The sequence below is a fragment of the Colobus angolensis genome, unplaced genomic scaffold, assembly GCF_000951035.1.
Source record: "Colobus angolensis palliatus isolate OR3802 unplaced genomic scaffold, Cang.pa_1.0 Scaffold26, whole genome shotgun sequence".
NCBI lineage: Eukaryota > Metazoa > Chordata > Mammalia > Primates > Cercopithecidae > Colobus > Colobus angolensis.
In genome coordinates, this window is record NW_012115821.1 from 16,440,354 (window position 1) to 16,459,965 (window position 19,612).

At 39.8% G+C, this 19,612-nt stretch overlaps 1 protein-coding gene across 2 annotated transcripts in view; it reads left to right on the forward strand.

Annotated features, from left to right (window-relative positions):
* Window positions 1–19,612, forward strand: part of ERC2 (ELKS/RAB6-interacting/CAST family member 2) — a 987,567-nt gene that overhangs the window by 528,948 nt on the left and 439,007 nt on the right. For both annotated transcript variants that reach the window (XM_011947267.1, XM_011947268.1), the window contains one exon: window positions 1,104–1,239. In XM_011947267.1, the coding sequence (XP_011802657.1) occupies window positions 1,104–1,239 (136 nt within the window). The remainder of the gene's footprint in view (window positions 1–1,103; window positions 1,240–19,612) is intronic.

Sequence of the window (19,612 nt, forward strand, 5' to 3'; positions counted from 1 at the left end):
CTTGTGGTCAATACTCCCAAACCCGCCGTACTGCCCGCCTACCTCCTCATGTGTTGGATTAGATTTATTACAGCTGCTGTGGACATGGTTGCCTAAATCTGTGGAATGTTTTGCTAAACGCTGCTTGTGCAATAGTACACATTAAGCTTATAATTCCCGTTGTTGTTTTCTTGAACCCGTTCTTTATACTTAGTCTTTTACTCACTTGATCACTTTATGATTTTGCACTTTGACATCCTGTAGATTCATTAAGAATTTTTACTCCAAGCTCCAGAACTTTGTTAACATTATGATAAGCCAAATTGTTATTGTGTTTGAGCTAAGTGGTGACAATGTATTTGATTGGAGCCTTGTAATTGTTATTTTAAAATCAAAGTAATGGATTTTGATCTCAGAATAGGAACATGATCCAAAAGAATAATAATGATAATAATTAGAACAGCAACCAATTAGGAGAAAATAAATGCCCTATCATGGACCAGAGGCCCTATGTGTCTGGGCCCTGCCTACCTGTGCAGTCCCATCTCCCACCCACATCTACCCTTCCCTGGATTAGCCTCACTGCAGCCTTCCGGTTTCTTCTTTCCTGTATTGGGAATTACATGCATTGTTCTCTCTACTTGAGAGCTCCGCCACTGGTGTTTCTCTTGGTTAGTTCCTTCTAGTCTCACCCACAGTCTCACTTTGCTAGGGAGGCTTTCCCTGGCCACAGCATCTAAAGTTATCTCCTTCCACTCCACCACCTGTCCACACAAGCACATCACTGTCTCTCACAGCATGCTGTTTGTTTCCTTCAACGGGTAAGAAACCTAAGTTGTGTTTCCTTGATACTTGTCCATCTTGCCCACTGGCCTCTAAGCTCCATGAGGGTGAAGATTATACCTGCCCCATTTGCCACTGCAGCCCCAGTACTTTCCTGGGACCTGGTATTAAGTGGATGCTCAATACATATTTGTAGTTGAATTAATGGATTATTTGGAAGTATCATCTTTTTTCCAAGCCCATATCCAGATAGCCTATGCTTAGTACTTCCTGAGTCTATTTGTGATAACATATGATCTTCCAGTGGTAGAATTTAACCAAGCTGTGCTGACTTTTCTCAGGCATATGAAAGATCAGAATAAGAAGGTGGCCAACCTCAAGCACAATCAACAGTTGGAAAAGAAGAAAAATGCTCAGCTACTAGAAGAAGTCCGCAGGCGAGAAGATAGCATGGCTGACAACTCACAGCATTTGCAGGTAAGCACGGGCTTCTCTTCTTAATCCCTAAATAACTAGAGATGGACTCTCTCAGAAATGTCACCATTGCTGCTGGAAAATATTCACAGAAATGGTGGACTTTCCCTTTGCCTGGGTCTAGCACTAACAAGGAACCTAGTAGTTCTTTCCCAGGGAGGGTCATCATTTTCAGAATGGTGGCCATGAAAAGCCAATTATGGTAGAGCCTAGAAATACAATGCAGAGTCTTTTGGTTCCTGTAACTCACCTTAAAAGGTAAGGGCTGCATTTATATAGTTGGCAAGAAACTTAAAACATAGAAATGTCTTCATTTTCAATTTATATTTAAATTATATTGGTAATAGAAGAAGGCAAATGTGTGTGTATTATCACAGAAGGTATTTGGGTGAGGATGCATTCAGCTGATCCCAGACAGTTTACAAAACCAGTTTTGTTTTGTTCAAGACTGCGAGGCTCAGGCACAGATCATTATTCTGTCTTCTCCGTGAATATAGTTATCTTTCAATGGACAGTTCTATCTTAGAAACAAACCAACTCACTGGAAACACCAATTTTTCCTCATTAACCACCCTTATTTTTGGCCAAGGAGTGCTCCCCATGTACTCAATAAAACATTCAAGTTAAAACAGGGCATTTGCTTTGAAGTTTCTTTATTTATTCCAGGGTGCCTTTAAACAGAGCAGTTCAAGTTGGCTGGAGTTCATGTTAAAGTTTGGTTATTAATTAGTGTCTTTCTCCAGTCGTATATTAGGTTTCCTCCTTGGAGACAGGAGAAGTTAGATAATTTCAATATGTACTCATAGTTCATCTTTTTAACTGGCCAAAAGAAAAATCAATAATTATTCCAGAGTAGGAAATACAAGGAAATACCTTGCATAGGGCATGGCACATGGGGACTCGTTAGTCAATATTAGTGGTTTTTTTTTTCTCTGTGTCCTAGGCATGCCTTCTGGTGTCACTGAAGGCCCTTTACATTGATGCTTGATTTGGAGTGTTCACTGAATAGTGAGACAATAGTAGGTGGGCCCAGAACTTTTTTTTTTTTTTTGAGATGGAGTCTCCCTCTTTCGCCCAGGCTGGAGAGCAGTGGCATGATCTTGGCTCACTGCAAGCTCCACCTCCTGGGTTCACGCCATTCTTCTGCCTCAGACTCCCAAGTAGCTGGGACTACAGGCGCCCGCCACCAGGCCCGGCTAATTTTTTTTCTATTTTTAGTAGAGACGGGGTTTCACCATGTTAGCCGTTATGGTCTCAATCTCCTGACCTCGTGATCTGCCTACCTTGGCCTCCCAAAGTGTTGGGATTATAGGTGTGAGCCACCGCACCCGGCCAGGTGGGCCCAGAACTTTAAAGAGGACCGGACACTAGGGCTCACCTTGCTATGGTGTATTCTGTAAAAGAAGAATAATAATTGCATCTGCTTCAGAGTAGTTGTTAGAGTTAAAGAGTCAAAGCATATAAATAATTTAGAATTGACTATGCCCAAAATAAGCGTTCATGACTAATGGTTGTTATAACAAGGAAAAGGTAAATGAAACATTAAAAATGATTTATCTACTATATGCAGAGGTATTTCTACAGGTCTAATCTGATATGCAATGAGCATCAAAGTTTTTATCTTTTCTATATATAGTAATTTCTTCTTTTCTAAGGACACATCTAGTTATGGAAATTAATGTCTTGTTTTGGCCCATGAACTTTTGTAGAGCAATATTTTCATAACGGGCCTCGATAACTACCTCATAGCCCTATTCATAAAAGATAGCATGGTCTGGACTTGCTTAGTTGCATTCCTGACCACCCCAAATAAAGGATAGCATTTGAAATGCAGTAAAAAGTAATCACGATTACTTTTGATGAAAATGTCTCTGGTTAAGGTTAATAGAGAGTAAACCTCCCACTTCCCTGGATTGTTAAGCAGATGTGCTCAGATGTAGTAATTACTGCCTTCTGAAAACAAAACTTTCTGGAGGCACTTGACTTTTTTTAATATTGCTGTTGTTTTGACCATTTCCCGTTTACAAGTTAGCCTGTTAAGCCTTTAAGTGTCAGTCAATCGGGATTTAGCCTGGCTGGTTGGTGGTTGTGGCACTGGCACCTATTAATTTTGATTTATTCTACACAAGCATTTGGTAACAACTGGGTACACTGGCTTCATGATTTCAACTAACCCAATAGGTATTATATCCAGAAAAATATAATGTAGGGTATTGCCTACAACAATAATAGCTAGTGGATCAGGCTTCAAAGAAGAGCACCAAGAGATTCAACTAGTTGATTTGAAAGTTGGTAACAAAGTTGAATGAAGATAGAGTGATTATGCTTTTTATTGTTCAAACCAGAACACAAAAGGCATAGACAAAATCTGCGTCACCTCAGTCAAACCTAGATGTATAGCACAGTATGAAACATTTTACAAATCCAGTCTTCTTTATTTCATAAGTTTATAGTTTTCCGACAGAAATTGCAAACTCAAATGCTTTCAGGGTCTAGGCTTTTAACATAAGAAACAGGCTTGTGTGTAGGAAAAATAATGATGTCTGGTTCTTTCTGCCTATTTTTTATGGTTTATTTTTGGTAGAGATGTGTCAGTTAGCAGTTGCCATAATAATGCTGTGCTGTGCAACAAATCACCCCAAAACCCAGTGGCTTTATAGTACCAATAGTTTATTCTTACAAATTTGCAGGTTGACTAACTGGCCCAGCTGCTCTAGGGTGGGTTTGACTGGGCACTTCTTCTACTCACTGCACATCTATGGTGGTGTCTGGGGCAGCTCTGTTACACGTGTTCATTCTAAGGCCGAAGAGGTGTGAGCAACCCAGGGAAAACTCTTCTAGTGACAGTTGCTGAGGCACAAGAGAATAAGCAAAACATGCTAGGCCTCATGAGGCCTAGTCTTGAACTGATATTGTGATTTTCACCCTTTGCATTGGCCCAAAGCAAAGCACATAGCCAAGCCACAGATTGGAAAAATACACTCTACTCACAAAGACAAAAATGTATGGGAGTAGATACGAGAAGAGGTGACGAATTGAGGCCAATCATTCAGTCTATCAAAAGACACAAGCCCTGGAGAAGTATTTCTCTATTATAAGAAAAATAGCATATGCATAATGAAAAAGTTCAGCTGTGGGTGGCCTTAGTGTGTGGATATACTTGAGGGTGGTGGGGAGCTGTAGGGAACTCAAGAACCCTTACTCATCAAAGGGAGTAGTGGCTACTACGCTCTGGTTAAACACTGCTGTAAAGGTGGGCCTAGGGTGATGGGACCTCCAATTGTCCAAGATAATCCATAAAATGGGAATTTGTATGTGAAATCTGTGGATTTTAGGAAGTTAGTTGAATTTTTAAACACTCTGGGATCCTGTGAAGTACACGTGCACATGAGTTGCCCACTGGCTTGTGGCCTCTGCTGTGTGGCTTGGCACTCTGATCCCTGTGGGTCTACATAGTGTAAATGAAGTGACTAAGAATACACCCTAGTTAGCCGAACTTGACTCATTGGAAAAAGGTGGCAGTTTAGTATTTGTCCTGAGTCCTCATTTTGTTTGAAGATACTTGAATTATTGTTTTTTAAAGGAAATCGTCCACAATCTACAGGAATAGGGAATGTTCTTGATTTAGCTTCTCAAATCATTTTTTGGAGCATTGACAAGGAGAACAGGAAGGGAAGGATGCAGAACCATGGAGTTGAACTGGCCAGTGTTCAAATACTGGCCCTTATTATTATTAGCTTAAGGCCTTGAGTATGGCAGAGAATCTCTCTGACCCTTACTTTTTTCATCTGTAAATGGGGATTGCAATCTTTACCTCCCTGGGTGGGTTAAATAAAATGAGGTTTGTGAAAGAACCTAGCACAGTACCTGACATATGTGGACTTCAGTTACTAGAGTTTTCTCCCAGAGAGACTGATAATGAGCTTTTAATCATAGAAGACAGTGACCATTGGGAGTATCAACCAACAAATTCTTTGCAACTATTTTACACTGATGAGTAATACAGATATAGAACACACACCAGTAAATGGAAATTCCCAATAAAGCATTAAAAAAACATTTTGGGCAATAAGGAGGAAAATTAAAACATTCTTCAAGTTAATGTTGAATTGTGTGTGAAAGGTGGATGTGAAAGATCGTGATTTTCTTGTATAATTCTGCAGAGCTTTTCCCAGAACACAGATTATAGGGCATGATATTTATGTCTGACCTTGGGGCTTTGGGCTTCTGTGTGTCCCATCAGAGCCCACATGGAGGTTTTTCAACAAGGTGTCTTTCTGGAGATTCACACTAAATCGTCATTTCCAGAATGGGATGCTTTTTTTTTTTTTTAAAGCTCTACCTATTTCTCACTGAGTAAATATGCCAATTTGAAACCCCAGTGGATATCCTTGTAGATTTTGGCTGCATTTTTCCATGTGTAGCTTATCGAGTTAATAAACAAACTTTCTAAAAAATGCACAAGCCAATGTTTTATGCTCCTTTTCTGTTATATGTCTGCAGAATTCTCTTCAATTTATTGCCTGAAAACTAAAGTCTGTTCTTGTGTGCTTCCGTTTCCAAATTATAGGTTCCCAGGGAACCGTAAAGTTTCTTCTCTGCCCGTGGTTAAACCCAAGTGTGATCACTTTAAAAAGCAAATGAATGTTCTCATTTATTCTTGTCCTTTTAATAGAATTCTAAAAAAAAAAAAAAAAAAAGCTACAAAGACAATTTTATTTTTTAATTTGTGCAACCCTGTACAGCCAATATCTTTTTTCGAAGGGGACTTCCTTTACTTTCCTCCTCCAATTAGAGTTGGAATCAGCTAACAGAGGAAGTGTAACAAACAACATAAACCTCAAAAATGCATAGCTTTCAGCAAAACATATAGTTCATTATGGAGTTCCCAAGGTTTGCTAAGTTGTTTCTTTGCAGTAGGATGTGTATATCTTAAGCAGCAATTTTTTAAACTTCATATCTATATGTTCATCTCTCCAAGTCACTAAGTTAAATTCATTTCTTTTTCAATTCCCTGAGCTTAAAATTGTTACTTTAACTGTGATCTATGTTCATGTGTTATGGTACACTTACCTAAGTACTGCCATTAGAAGAAACCTGACCAGCAGAGTTAAGAGATTCATCATTGTCAAAATGAGTTTATTTAGTTCCTAGTTTTCCATGGCTGTTTGGTAGGCATGGTGTAGAGTGATTTAGGGAGGCTCCATTTCAGCCATCATTTTCAACATATGGAAAAGATGAGAAAGGTCATCCTAACCCAGGTTTAAAAAAGAATCCACATTTGTTTAAATTTTCATTAGAACTTAACATCATGATTTGTTTTAAACACTGTGAAGTGTTTTATTTGTTTGTTTTACAGTTTTCTACCTTGATGGGTAGAGATTGGGAAGTTCCATTAAGTTATGGATAAATCCTATCACATTGTTGAAATGTGAACTGACCCCCATCTAATTTTTTCAGACTCTGTTCATGGTTTCAGACGAAGAGAAATACTCAAGTATTTGCTAGTCTGCAGAGGACAAGGAATGTTGACGAATAGGACTGAGGGTCGACACAGGAGTGCTTTCTTTCCTTGGGGATTTATTTTGACATTTGTTTTTCTTTCACACTATAATCCCCCACGAGCCAAAAAAACGACTTTTGTTGTAGCAGGCCCCTGTAGGCAGTCTCAGAAAGTCTTATTTGACAATCAGTTTCAGGTAGCCTTGAGTTAAAGTCATTACTCTTTGTAGTAACTCATAGACTGTCACGGGTGACAAGACATCCGGTACAATGTATTTGGGAAGTAACTGTTTGTTAGAAATGTTCCAAGAAGCCAAGTGCAATCAGGTAAATAAAACTGTTATATGTGGAGTTTTTCTTCTTTCCTCCCAATAAAGTATGACTTGTTTTTCCAAATGTGCAGTAACTTGCATATTTCTTCTGAGAAACGTCTCCTGCTTTTTCCTGTGGATTTCTGACCTAATCCTCCACTTCATATAGCCCTTCTGTACAAACACAATATATTTCTATGGAAAAGAGAGGTTTACCCTTAATCAAGTGTTGCCTAATCTACCTACTAAATTACCCCCTGAAGACAGAGTGGAGTTCATTATTCTTTTCCAAAGGGTTTTCAGGTTTCACCCCATTAGTGGCTCTTTAGCAGTCCTTGGCAAAGTGAATGTTTGTTTGCTGAAGGCTGAAGATCCTGCTGAATGAAATGCAACATATTTCTCAGATGTAATCATTGTTGTTATGGGGGTAGAGTTTGAAATGACAAACCTTGGGGTGGGGGATTTGGAAAAAGAAATCTTGCTTGAATGGTACAGTAATCTCTTATTTTGAGGGGGCTTTCTAAGGAAGCTCACACTATTTTTTAGATGTTATCCTATTTTGTGCCCTTTGGTCCCTGAAATAGAAATCAATAAGGGAAAATCAATAAGTGTTCATCCTTTTGTGAGCTCCAGTGAAAACTAGAAGCAGACGTGGATCCTTTCCTAAAAGAAATGCCATGTTCAGGTCTAAGGAGAGAGAAGGGCTAGGTTTGTAGAGTCTGTCTTGCCTCTGTTTATCCCTGACTCTGATCTATGGGCTTATTTTGAGGTGAAGCTTGAACTATAAACTGGAGACCCCATTTTTGTATGTTCATTAAAACCACTGCTGATGATTCATTTAGTCAATAATAAAACAATAGCCCATCGAAGCCAGAGCCCTGTGTGCTTTCTAAATTGCTTTCATGGGGGTGATCTTCATGGTGGATCCTTTTTCTGGCCTTGAGGATTGGTAGGGCCAGTTTATCTATCTTTATTTTATAGATGAGGAAACTGAGAGTCAGACAATTGTTCCGTGACTGGTCTGCAGTTGTGAGTCTCATTGAAGATAAAGCCTTAAGGAGGTACCAAAAGTTTGAGAGTTCTTTCTGTGAAGATTGGACTAAGTCTCAGCTTTTGTACACTGAAAAAAAAAAAAAAAAAAAAAAGCTTCCTCAGGCAAAAGATTCTGAACCAGAATCATGCTTCAAAAACCACTGGGAAGCGAGACCTCTGAGGTGTGTGCTTGGGAGCATCTGTATCTTCTTCTATTCCATTACACTGAAAAAAAAAAAAAAAAAAAAGCTTCCTCAGGCAAAAGATTCTGAACCAGAATCATGCTTCAAAAACCACTGGGAAGCGAGACCTCTGAGGTGTGTGCTTGGGAGCATCTGTATCTTCTTCTATTCCATTTCACTCCATAGCACGTGCAGTATCATTTTCAAAGTAAATACGGTGAAAGCATTACTGAAGAACCCATACATTGAAAGCAAGGGGACTGGGAGAAGAAAAAAATTCTGATAGCACACCTTCTTACTTTTTCCAAGGTAGAATTTATGTAATAACTCACACACAGGACTTGTGTAATCCCTAGGGTGCAATCGTGTTCAACATGCATCAAAAGGGCCAGTCTAGTTAAACCAGCTCTCCCTGGCCAGGATAATTACCTCAGGTTTACCCTGAGTTATCGCTACCAGAGGTTAGTCAGGGGGGCACCTGCAAATCACAGTGCATGACACACTGACATCAATAACCTCTTTCCAATATCTCAAATAGATGCTGGTATTTCAGCACATCGCTGCCCAAGGCAGAGATCTGGGCATGGTTAGCTTCTTAAAATGTTAACTTTGACTTATGGCTTGTCCAAAGCATTGCCAAGCTATATATTCAAACACTCCAGATTAAGGAAATGACAATCAATGACACAGGCAATGATTTAGATGGAAATCTTGCAAAAGGAAAATACAGCTATTAAATCTGTTCCTATTCACTTAATCATCTCTCCTGTAATACACATTTGGGAAGTTGGTAACTTGAATTTATGACACTTTTAATATCTTCTCTGCTATTACACTTTCCTTCTACATCTTATTTATGTTGCCTGGAAAAAGCCCTACAAGGTTTAAACAATCATAAGTTTTTCTTACTAGAAAGGACCTTAGACTTCATTTAGTATAAGTTCCTTGTTTTGCTGATGAAGGAAGTAGGGCCCAGCAAAGGGAAATGACCTGCCCATGATCCTAGAGGGAGTTATTGGTGGAGGGGAGACCAGACACCAGGTCTTCTGCATCCTTGCCCAGTGCCATTTGTGCAGCCCACTGGTTCCATAAGGTAAGACTACCTTTGGTAGGATTTGAATGGTTAAAATCTTCAAGCCTATACCTAAGGCTTATTCCCCTCAGCATTGGGTATTAGACTGAGCATCTAAAATTACATAAAATTACTTAGTTATTGTGAATAAACTAAGCTTTATGTATGTTTTATAACAGGATATTCTATCATTTCCTGTGCCTCTCTTATGTCTTTAAAACTAGGGTAACTAAAGAAGTAGTAAATCGGTGGTGGAGATAATTACTGTGAGAACAGACTGCAGAGTTTAGGACTCTTTAGATGATAAATAAAAATTAGTTTAAGTTATTTATATCTTTGCCACTTTTCTCCATCCATAAAAGGATGTCACCCATAAAGAGAGTCAGGAAGTCTCTTGTGATGGAAAACAAGTGTGGATATTTTAGAAAATTCAACCAAAAGAATGATAGCTACTTTTTATTGAACAATGAGTTAGGCCAAGGATAATGTCTTCAGTTGTGTTCCCTGGGAAATTGAGACTCTGAGATGAACATGCAAGAAGTTTATTGAGAGTACTCTCAGAAAGGGAGGGAAGCAGGGTTAGGCACAGGGAAAAGCCAAACTGTAATGTAGTTGCAGCAAAGGCCTTAGCAGTCCCTGTCAGTTGCTCTGTAGCTGGGATAGTCATTTGGAGGGCTGTTGACCCTAATTGTGTCAGTGGAGGTGGGCAATGCCAGGAGAAGGGTGTAATCTTAGACAAAGCAGCTCTCAGGGAAAGCACATCCCTGGCACTTGGAGACAGTGTCTTGGTCCTAAGGGGTATCAGGGCAGTGCATCTACATCTACAGCAAACACCTGATGTGTCTGTTGCACGCTCTTCATTGACACCCATGGCAGATACATGCAAATGATCCCAAGACAAGTCTTACCCACCCAGCTTCATAATTCCTTTCAATATAAGCAGCCATTAAAAAGCAATCATAGTTGGCCAAGTTGCTATGTACACACAATGAATTGTTTAATTGTCCCAACAAACTAATGAAGATGTTACTATCTTTGAAATCATTTTACAGAAAAGAAGACTGAAACTTGGTGATACTAAACAAGAGAAAGAGCCGATGCTGTTTCTCGGGTCTCAGTCATAAACTGGACACCTTTCTCTCTCCTGAGTGGGGCTGTTTCTTTGCTTGACTTTTATTGGGCACAGTAACTGTATCAACAGTGAAGATGCTGGTCAGGACCCTCCAAAAACAGATAGAAAAATTAGGTGGCATAAACTTGGGTAATGGGGCTTTGCATGGATTTTGTGGAAAGGGATTAAGCTTTCTTTTAAGTAGTGAGTTAGACTTAAATGCTTCTTAAAGGTGTATAAGACTCTGCCTTCAGTTCATCAAGCATTCCCAATGATGTGGTTTGAGGACTTTTTGTGTGCTAGGCACTGTGCAACCTACTGAGCTGTAACAAGTAAGACAAAATTTCTTACATTTGAATATCTCAAGATCTTTTCTTTTGACGAAAGATATCCTTCCCCCAGCATTTGATTTGCAGTAGCTTCTGAAAGTCAACCAGAACATGCATTGCTGGGCTGCTGTGTGCTCTGAGACAGAAGAGCATTTGAAAGAGGTAACACGAAGTTGTGGCTGCCGCTGGAGCCTTGGCTCTCGTGAGCCAGAACAGAAGCTTCTGGAAGGCCTTTTGGACCTCAGGTCATCCGTGGGTCTCTGAGCTTGAGTGGGTGAGAGATGACCGTATCAAGCAGGAAGTGAGGGGATCTGGTTTTTAGTTTAGACTCAAGTGATTTTTTTTTTTCCTCTAAGCCTCAGTTTTCTCATCTACAAAAGAGAGGCTTGTATTGAAGTAAGGCCCTTTCAACTCTGAAATCCTGGTGTCTGGGGACTAATTGAAGGGTGCATATATGTGGTGATTTAAAAGTACCTTCCAAGGGGGAGGCTCATGGGCCAACTGGAGAGGCTACTGCCAAAAATAGAACATGCAGGTCAGGAGCAGGGATGTCCTTCTGTTGGGAATCTAGGGAAGTCAGTCTTCTTGGCACCATCCTGGTAATATAGAATACCTGGCTTTAAATGTAAGTCATTCTAAGAACTCTCTCTGTTTTCTATCTGGAGTGCAGGGTCTGCCATTTTGAGACTTTCGTAGTGTGCACCAACACATTTTGTTTTCTTTAGAGCAATCAGTTATAATAATACATCCACCAGTTGTTACTTTTTTGGTGTAAGACAGATTAGAACTCTGACAGTCGGGACACAAGATACACAGTGCAGGAACTTCTCAGAACTGAGCCACCTGGCTTACAGACATTTCTCAAGGGAAGGAACTATGTGGCTTTAAAATGTAATTGTTTGTGAAGTAGATTATTGTTTTAATAAGCCACTATGTCAGCAGGGGCTATTTTTCTCCTAATTGTTCAGGTCATAGTGAGCTGTGGGAAAATAGAATAGAGACTAATTTGACTAAAAGAGGGTTGATATTATCTAGATTCACATTTCACAAAACATGTTTATCAGTGATGGTTCTATGGAATACTACAAGGAAAAGGGGTTTCATTTGTCAAATGCCTCTGGAAAATAATATATACTCTTTTACTTTAAGAGTACTGTGCATATTAACATGTTAAAGACTCTGAGAAGTCCTGCAGTCAAAAGAAATGTTTGATATTCTTCAATCTAAAATTTCTCTAAATCACTTGACAAAAGGAGCCCTTTTCTTTCCCACTCGAGCATTTATTAACAATGCAAAGTATTAGCATTTTATGGAACTTGGGCAAATGCTGATTTAGGCAATTCTTGCTGATGATAACAGACATATGCAATTACTTCTTCGATTAGAGTTTGAGTTTGGACAAATTCTGCAGTAATACTTTATTAAGTATTATTGAAGTAATACTTTATTCTGCAGTAATACTTTAATACAGTAATACAAATTCTGATTTGCTGAATCAGAATTCACCTGGATTGCCCCTGCCACTTTGTTGAAAAACAGCTCTGTTATAATGACTGGCCAAGAAAATTCTAATTCTGATGTACTTTTAAAGAATTGTACCTCATTAAGAAAGCTGATATAAAGCAAACTGAAAAATGTTTATGAAAGGTACTGTAATATTTTCATCTATTATTTCTTGATCCTGGAATCCACATTGATTTCTAATTACAAGCTCACATTATGCTATACTCCAAATCCAAATTTGATAATTTTTTTTAAAAAATTGATGAATGTTTTGGGGGAAGATGTAGACATTTTTCCAGGTTTAAAAGATAAAATTGAATTTTTTAAGTATCCGTTGTTAATTGTCACTTGGATGCAATTTTACCTCTTTTTTTCTGCTAAGACAGTATGGAATATAGTGCTTTGGGCTCATGTTATGCTGTCAAAGTCAATTATATGGGTTGAAAATGAAGCACAGAGCGTCCCTGTGTCATTACTAGCAGACTTGTTTTTATTTTGGTTGTACTTTTTTGGCTGTGAAAGGATCCTTATAAGAAATTAGAAAACCGCACATTTAAAAATGTTAACAGGTAAACAATATGACCTTGAGTGTATGTCTCCTAGATGCCCGGGTCTGTTCAGAAATGGGCCCGTGATTTCTGAATGAACCACACCTCTCTTAACCTGACTTAATGACGGCTTTACCTTTTACTCATCTTGCAAGGTTATTTTCCTCCTAGTTGAAATGAGGGATGAAGGTCATTCTTGACTGTTGCTTGGTTCACCAGAATAAAGTTTCACTTCATAGGAATTACCACATGTACGTTAGAGTCCAGTGGTTGAGACCAGGGTAGTAGTTAGAATGAGATCATAGTTAGATATGAAGTCTGGGAGATAGATGGCAGTTGGGCGAGGACATTCTTTTCTGTAATGCTTTTAATTCTCAAAGCTTATTATTTCCCATATAAAAATAAGGACATAGCTCTATATTTTAAATGCTTCTGAAAAGAACGTTTTGATCTATTCATTCATTCCACATCCATCATGTTAGGCTCTGAACGAACCTCTTGGCTTTTCGAGGCTAGGTTCTTCTCTCTCATGCCCTGTCTAATGGACAGAGAGAACCATGAAGACATAATCATAAGACGTGCTGGGAAATGTGGGCATAGGGCTTTTTGGTAGATTGGACTAAGCAGCACTACGAGTTTAAAAGATGAACCTTCTAAGTAAAGGCAGCTTGAGTTTTTCCACCCAAGTCAGCTCCTACAGCATTGCTGGGGCTCCCTGCATGTGTTTCTAGGCTAAGGGCTGGGCCTCTATCCCCGGTTCTGATGCCCACTTCTTTCCATCATTTATGAGTCAGTAAATATAATCTCATGTACCCAAAAGTAAGCCACCCTGAATACAAACTCATCTACTATTTCTCAAAGAGAAATTTTCAAGTTTCAATATAGAAACTTACAGAGATATAGATAAAATAGTCAAGGTACCTACTTATGATATTTATATTATCAATTTAGTTACATTCAAAATCACTTATTACACAACATGTGCTCTTTTTTACTCTTGTATTTCATGGAACAATGTCACATGAACTCTTCACAAGCCTCCTCTGCCTAACACTGACTCCCTGGAGGTGCTTTTCCATCATCTGGTGCAGCCTTCCCTGCACCTTATCTTCCCCTCTGAGAGGTCTGACCCCCGTACGTTAGGAACCTATGTGTGACCCACTAGCTGGAGTCTTGCACAAAGCCACAGCCATCTACTCACAGATCATTAGCTTGTTTTACAGGTTTTGACTAGGTGTGAATATTTTTTTATCTTTTTACCAGGCCGGGCTGTAATTGCTCTTTTTGTTTTGTTTTGTTTTTGAGACAAAGTCTCACTCTGTCACCCAGGCTAAAGTGCAGTAGTGCGATCTTGGCTCACTGCAACCTCCGCCTCCTGGGTTCAAGTGATTCTCCTGTCTCAGACTCCCAAGTAGCTGGGATTAGAGGCCTGAGCCTGGCTCATCTACTAACTGGCTCATTTTTGTATTTTTAGTAGAGACATGGTTTCACCATGTTGGCCAGGCTGGTCTCAACCTCTTGACAAACGTGATCTACCTGCCTTGGCCTCCCAAAATGCTAGAATTACAGGCGTGAGCCACTGTGACTGGCCTGTGGTTGCTTTTCTAAGGGATGTTTTTACCACATGGGTTAAGATCGTTGACTTCTACATTGACTCCTGATGCTGTCACTTACTAGCTGTGTGTTGTGCAACAAGGTTGTTAAGTTTCAGATGATGGCAGTACTAGTGTTGTGTGGTCATTTGTAGACTTGTTTATCTGTCTTTCCCATGAGCACACAGGCACTTTGTCCATCGTCCCTCCTCCTAGAATGTAGGACTAATGTGTCCAAAGCAGAGTTGGCCCATGGTAGACATTCAATAAATACTTTTTGACTAACTGAATAAATGAATTATTATAAGTGAGCAGAGTTGCAAATAAGCTTCCATAGCAGCTCTGAGGATTGGTAGTGGCTTCTCAGCATGCAGGAGAGAAGGGCTGAGGCTGTGTCTGTGAGGGAAGAGAAGAGTGCCAATGCCCATCAGCCCGTGCTGGGGACTCGGCAGAGAGCAGGAGTGTGTGTTCTGCCTGCAACTCAATGGAGACCTCCTTCAAAGTGAGGACCTGTGTCTTTTCAGTGTCTGATAGGTAATAAGATAGTGATTATTAATTATTCATAAAAGTGGGATACATGAATAACTGAATAATCAGATAGGCCAACCATGAATAAACAATGCACCATCTAGATTTTGTCATGAAGTTTGTTTGAACAGAGATTCCTGCAAGAGGCCTTCTTGTTGACATTTGAAGATGTGTGTTATTGTTGATCTACCCTAGCTGTTTTTCATTTCTCCGTGAAGCTGCAGAGGGCACCTTTCTCATTAGAAGCTGCTTGGAATGGCTGTCTGGAGAGCAGGGAGGGCAGTGTAACAAAGGGGCCAGAGGAAACCTAATTTCCACCCTGCCCTCAGAGCAATGGCCTTGTGTGGCAGGCACCCTGTATGCACACATCTAGGGCACATGGCCTGCTGAGTGGAAAAATGTTCAGAAAGATGGCAAAATGAGCCATCTGGTTCTCAGAGCAACTTTTTCTTCATATTTTGGTTCCCTAAGTGAAGCCATACTTTTTCTGAGTGTTTAGGTCTTGACCAATAACGGTTATGTGAGCAAGGGATTTTCTCACTAGCCAAGAGTTTGTTCATTGTCTAATTGACAGATGGATGGAGTAATTGAGCTATTCAGCAAATGCGCCGTGGTCACCTGCTGTGTGCTGGGCTCCATGCAGGGAACACTAAACCTGTGTAAGCACTAGGACTACATCACAGCCACCATCTTCAATAGTCTAGTTTTTGGCACTCACATTACAAATGAATGTTTTCCTTCTCAGCTCTCACCCTGTGGAACTCGTATTCACTTCCCAGCATGGCGACTATTACTCAAAAGCTTTCTGGAACTCCTCTGGCCACCTTGAAAGCCATGCAAGAGATCTTACTCTTTTGTAATCACAACATGTTCTTACCTAAAACCAGCATTTCCTATTTTGATCAGCAGCTTTATTCTCCAGACTTGGTTCTAAAAAACATGTGGCTATAAAGTTATGCTTCTGGCAGGGTGCTGTGCCTAACTCTGAAGATGGTTCCAAAGCTGTTTCCCAAAATGTCATGGAGTAAAGGCTACATCTTTGGAGTAGGTCACAGCCTCCAAGGTCACTGCTTAGAATGAGGATGGTGTGCACAGAGATGGAAACAGTCTGGCATGTTTTGTAACCTTATCTTTTTTTTCCCCAGACTGCATGATTTTTTTATTTGAAATGAAGCAAGCTAATTTTGAAGCATCATATAAATAATACACTGATTGGATTTTGAATTTTTCAAATGGCTCCTTCTATACTGCAAAAAAATTCAAAGTCATTTGTAATCACACAAAAAACTTCATATTGCCAAAATTATGTAGACATTGTGGGTGATGTTGATTCCTTGGAGGCCTAAATTATCCAGAAATTTCCTGAGTTCTTTCCAATTTTATTTATTTGTCTATATCTGGATTTCATTTCTTTCCAGTTCCTCATTTCAGCTGGGAGGCTGCATTATCAGTGGCCATCTCTTTTCGTTCTTCAATCTAGAGTTACATACGCCTGGAATCCATTCCTTTTTCTACCACTTCACAGCTGTGTGATTTTCAGATTGCTTACTCTTGCTGTGCCTCAGTTTTCTTATCTTTAAAACGGGGATAAGAAGACTAGCTACCTCACCAGTTTGTATGAATCAATGACCTCTTGATGTAAAGTCATTATCACAGTTCTTTGTGCATGGGAGTGTACTCTGGAAATGACAGTCACAATTACTTTTGTCATCATTATCATTACTACACTTAGCATTGACCAAATATTCAGTCATATTCTGATATGTTTGGTGGAGGTCATTGCTAATTTCAGGTTTTCTGTTAAACTTGAAATTCCTAGGGTTAAACTGTATTGAAGATTTGCATGCCTGTTCAGATAGTTTAGCACTGATTGGGAGAAAAATGCGAGATTTATGTCTTTGTATACTTTTTCCCAGCATCATAAATTTTTAAAACTTTTCTTAATGTTTGGTAGCAAGCCATACCCTCATTGAGCGCACATGCACATATGGTATATATGCATTTATATATATACACACATACACACACATATGTATATCCATTTTCAAATGGTTTTATTTTCTTGCCATGAAACATCATGGCCTCCTTAATTTTGCTTGCTAGAGTTAGATGGCTGTATTTTCCACCACTAAATTAAACACCCGAAGAATTTGACACATAGGCACCAAAGTGGCCACTGACTTCACACAGACAGATACTTGAGACAGAAAGCCCTTTCTTCTTTGTGCTCACTTGGTGTCTGGCTTCACCTGGTTGAGTAAAGTGAACTATGCGTAGGTTGAGCTAAATATGGCCTTGCATACCCATGCACTGGAGGTGGGCAAGGGGTTCCCGTAAATTGAGAGGCTGGACACCGTCTCCAGGCCGGAGGCCACAGGAGTGAGGTGACTGAGGAGGAAATGGCATGGCTCCTGTGGCCACGCGGTTTGCCTGCAGTTGGTTTGGGCCACATAGGGCTCTCCAAACGGACTTTGACGGCTACTTGGTTAATTTGATTGATGCTATGGGGAGGCAGGATCCCTGAAGAGTATTTATAAAGCCCTGCACATATAGGCTGCAAAGTCAGCCACAAAACCAAGCTAAACAAAAATTTTAGCTATGAAATAAATTTCAGAAACACTGTATACTTCCCTGTTGGTTTAAGTGCATACAGCTATCGTTATTCTTTCTTCTCATAGCTGAAGAATTGTGTTTGCTATCTTTATTGTTGCTTAAATTTTGCAATTAAAACTTGACTAACCAGACCCCATGTACAGCTGTTTCAATGAGAATTTAAGATTCTTCTCTTTGGTTTCATTTTTGCATGGAGGGTAGGCTCTCTCACTTCTCAGCCTGAAGGTTGGCATTTGAGATTGGGCACGGTTACTTTCTTTATTCTGTCTCCCTTTATTTTGAAACAAAGTCTTGCCCTGTCACCCAGGCTGGAGTGCAGTGGCGCGATCTCTACTCACTGCAGCCTCCACCTCCCGGGTTTGAGCTATTCTCCTGCCTCAGCCTCCCGAGTAGGTGGGATTACAGGCATTCACCACCACGCCTGGCTAATTTTTGTATTTTTAGTAGAGGCAAGGTTTCACCTTGTTGGCTAGGCTGGATTCAAACTCCTGACCTCAAGTGATCTTCTCTCCTCGGCCTCCCAAATTGCTGGGATTACAAGCGTGAGGTACCACACCCAGTGCTTTCTTTATTCTCTAAAGTAATTAACAAGACCATTTGTCCTGGCCAAACCTGTATAAATTGCTTCCTTTTTTTTCATGGCTCCTTGTTAAAAGGTATATATCTCAAGATAGTTTGCCTCATTCTAGCTGAAAAAAAATTCCAGGATGACTCAGTCATCAGGGTTATCTGTTACTTTTGGAAGATTTTACTGTAGTTGTGTCAAGGAATAAATAATCCCATTGGACACTTGCTTTTATGAGTGGTGAATATATTGGGAATATATTTTAAGGGGTACCAGAAAGGAAAAGAAGGATGATTGTGAATTGAGAAGTGTGCAGTATCCAAGCTAAGATCTGAAGGCAGAGCAGAAGCCAGCCATGCAAATAGTTGGGGGCAGTGCATTTCAGGTAAAGGAAACAGCATGTACAAAGGTCCAGAGGTGAGAACGAGCATAGCCTATTGGAGGAATAACAGTATGAACCAGGCAGAATTACTAAGAAAACATGATATCCATCTCTTAGGGTTGTTATAAAGATTAAATTTGATGAAGTGCATTAAATACTTAGACCCAGGCATGCCATAGCAATAGATGTCATAATAATAACATCATTATTGCCTTCATCTGCTTTAAAGTTCTTCTCTGTACATAGTAATTCTTAAAAATACTTTAACAGACATCAAAGGAAAGAGGCATTATACTTTTAGTGACTACGCAGGCCTTTTAGACCCTAGGTTGTCCATCATGGAAGGTTTTCTCTGGCCGAGCTTTGCTTAGACGTGCTGTCTGTCTTCAAGCAGATCTGCTTTGATTCATGAGTAGAGACAAGCAAATAGAAGTTGGATATGAAATACTTATTGCAGCAATGAGAACTTATGAAAACATGGGAAGAGACTTGTTAGTTTCTCTATTTACAGAACAAATTCTACACGACTCCAGTTGGTCGTTATTCCATAGTTAAGTTATAGAGTCCAAGATGATGAGAGTTGAAAAAAGAAGTAAAATTTTTAAATACAATGCAAATGCAAACAGCTTAAACACATGCACAGTAAATGATTTTTATAAGATGAACACTTTTGAACCAACACACATGTAAGGACTTTGAACTTTTTAGTTACCCCAGAAGCACTCCAAGAGGTCTTGCTCAATCCAGCCCACTTCCTCCATTCTTTTTTTTTTTTTTTTAATTATACTTTAAGTTCTGGGATACATGTGCAGAACGTGCAGGTTTGTTACATAGGTATACATGTGCCATGCTGGTTGCTGCACCCATCAACCCATCATCTACATTAGGCATTTTTCCTAATGCTCTCCCTCTCCTAGCCCCCTACATCCCAACAGGACTCAGTGTGTGATGGTCCCCTCCCTATGTCCGTGTGTTCTCATTGTTCAGTTCCCACTTATGAATGAGAACGTGTGGTGTTTGGTTTTCTGTTCCTGTGTTAGTTTGCTGAGAATGATGGTTTCCAGCTTCATCCATGTCCCTGCAAAGGACATGAACTCATCCTTTTT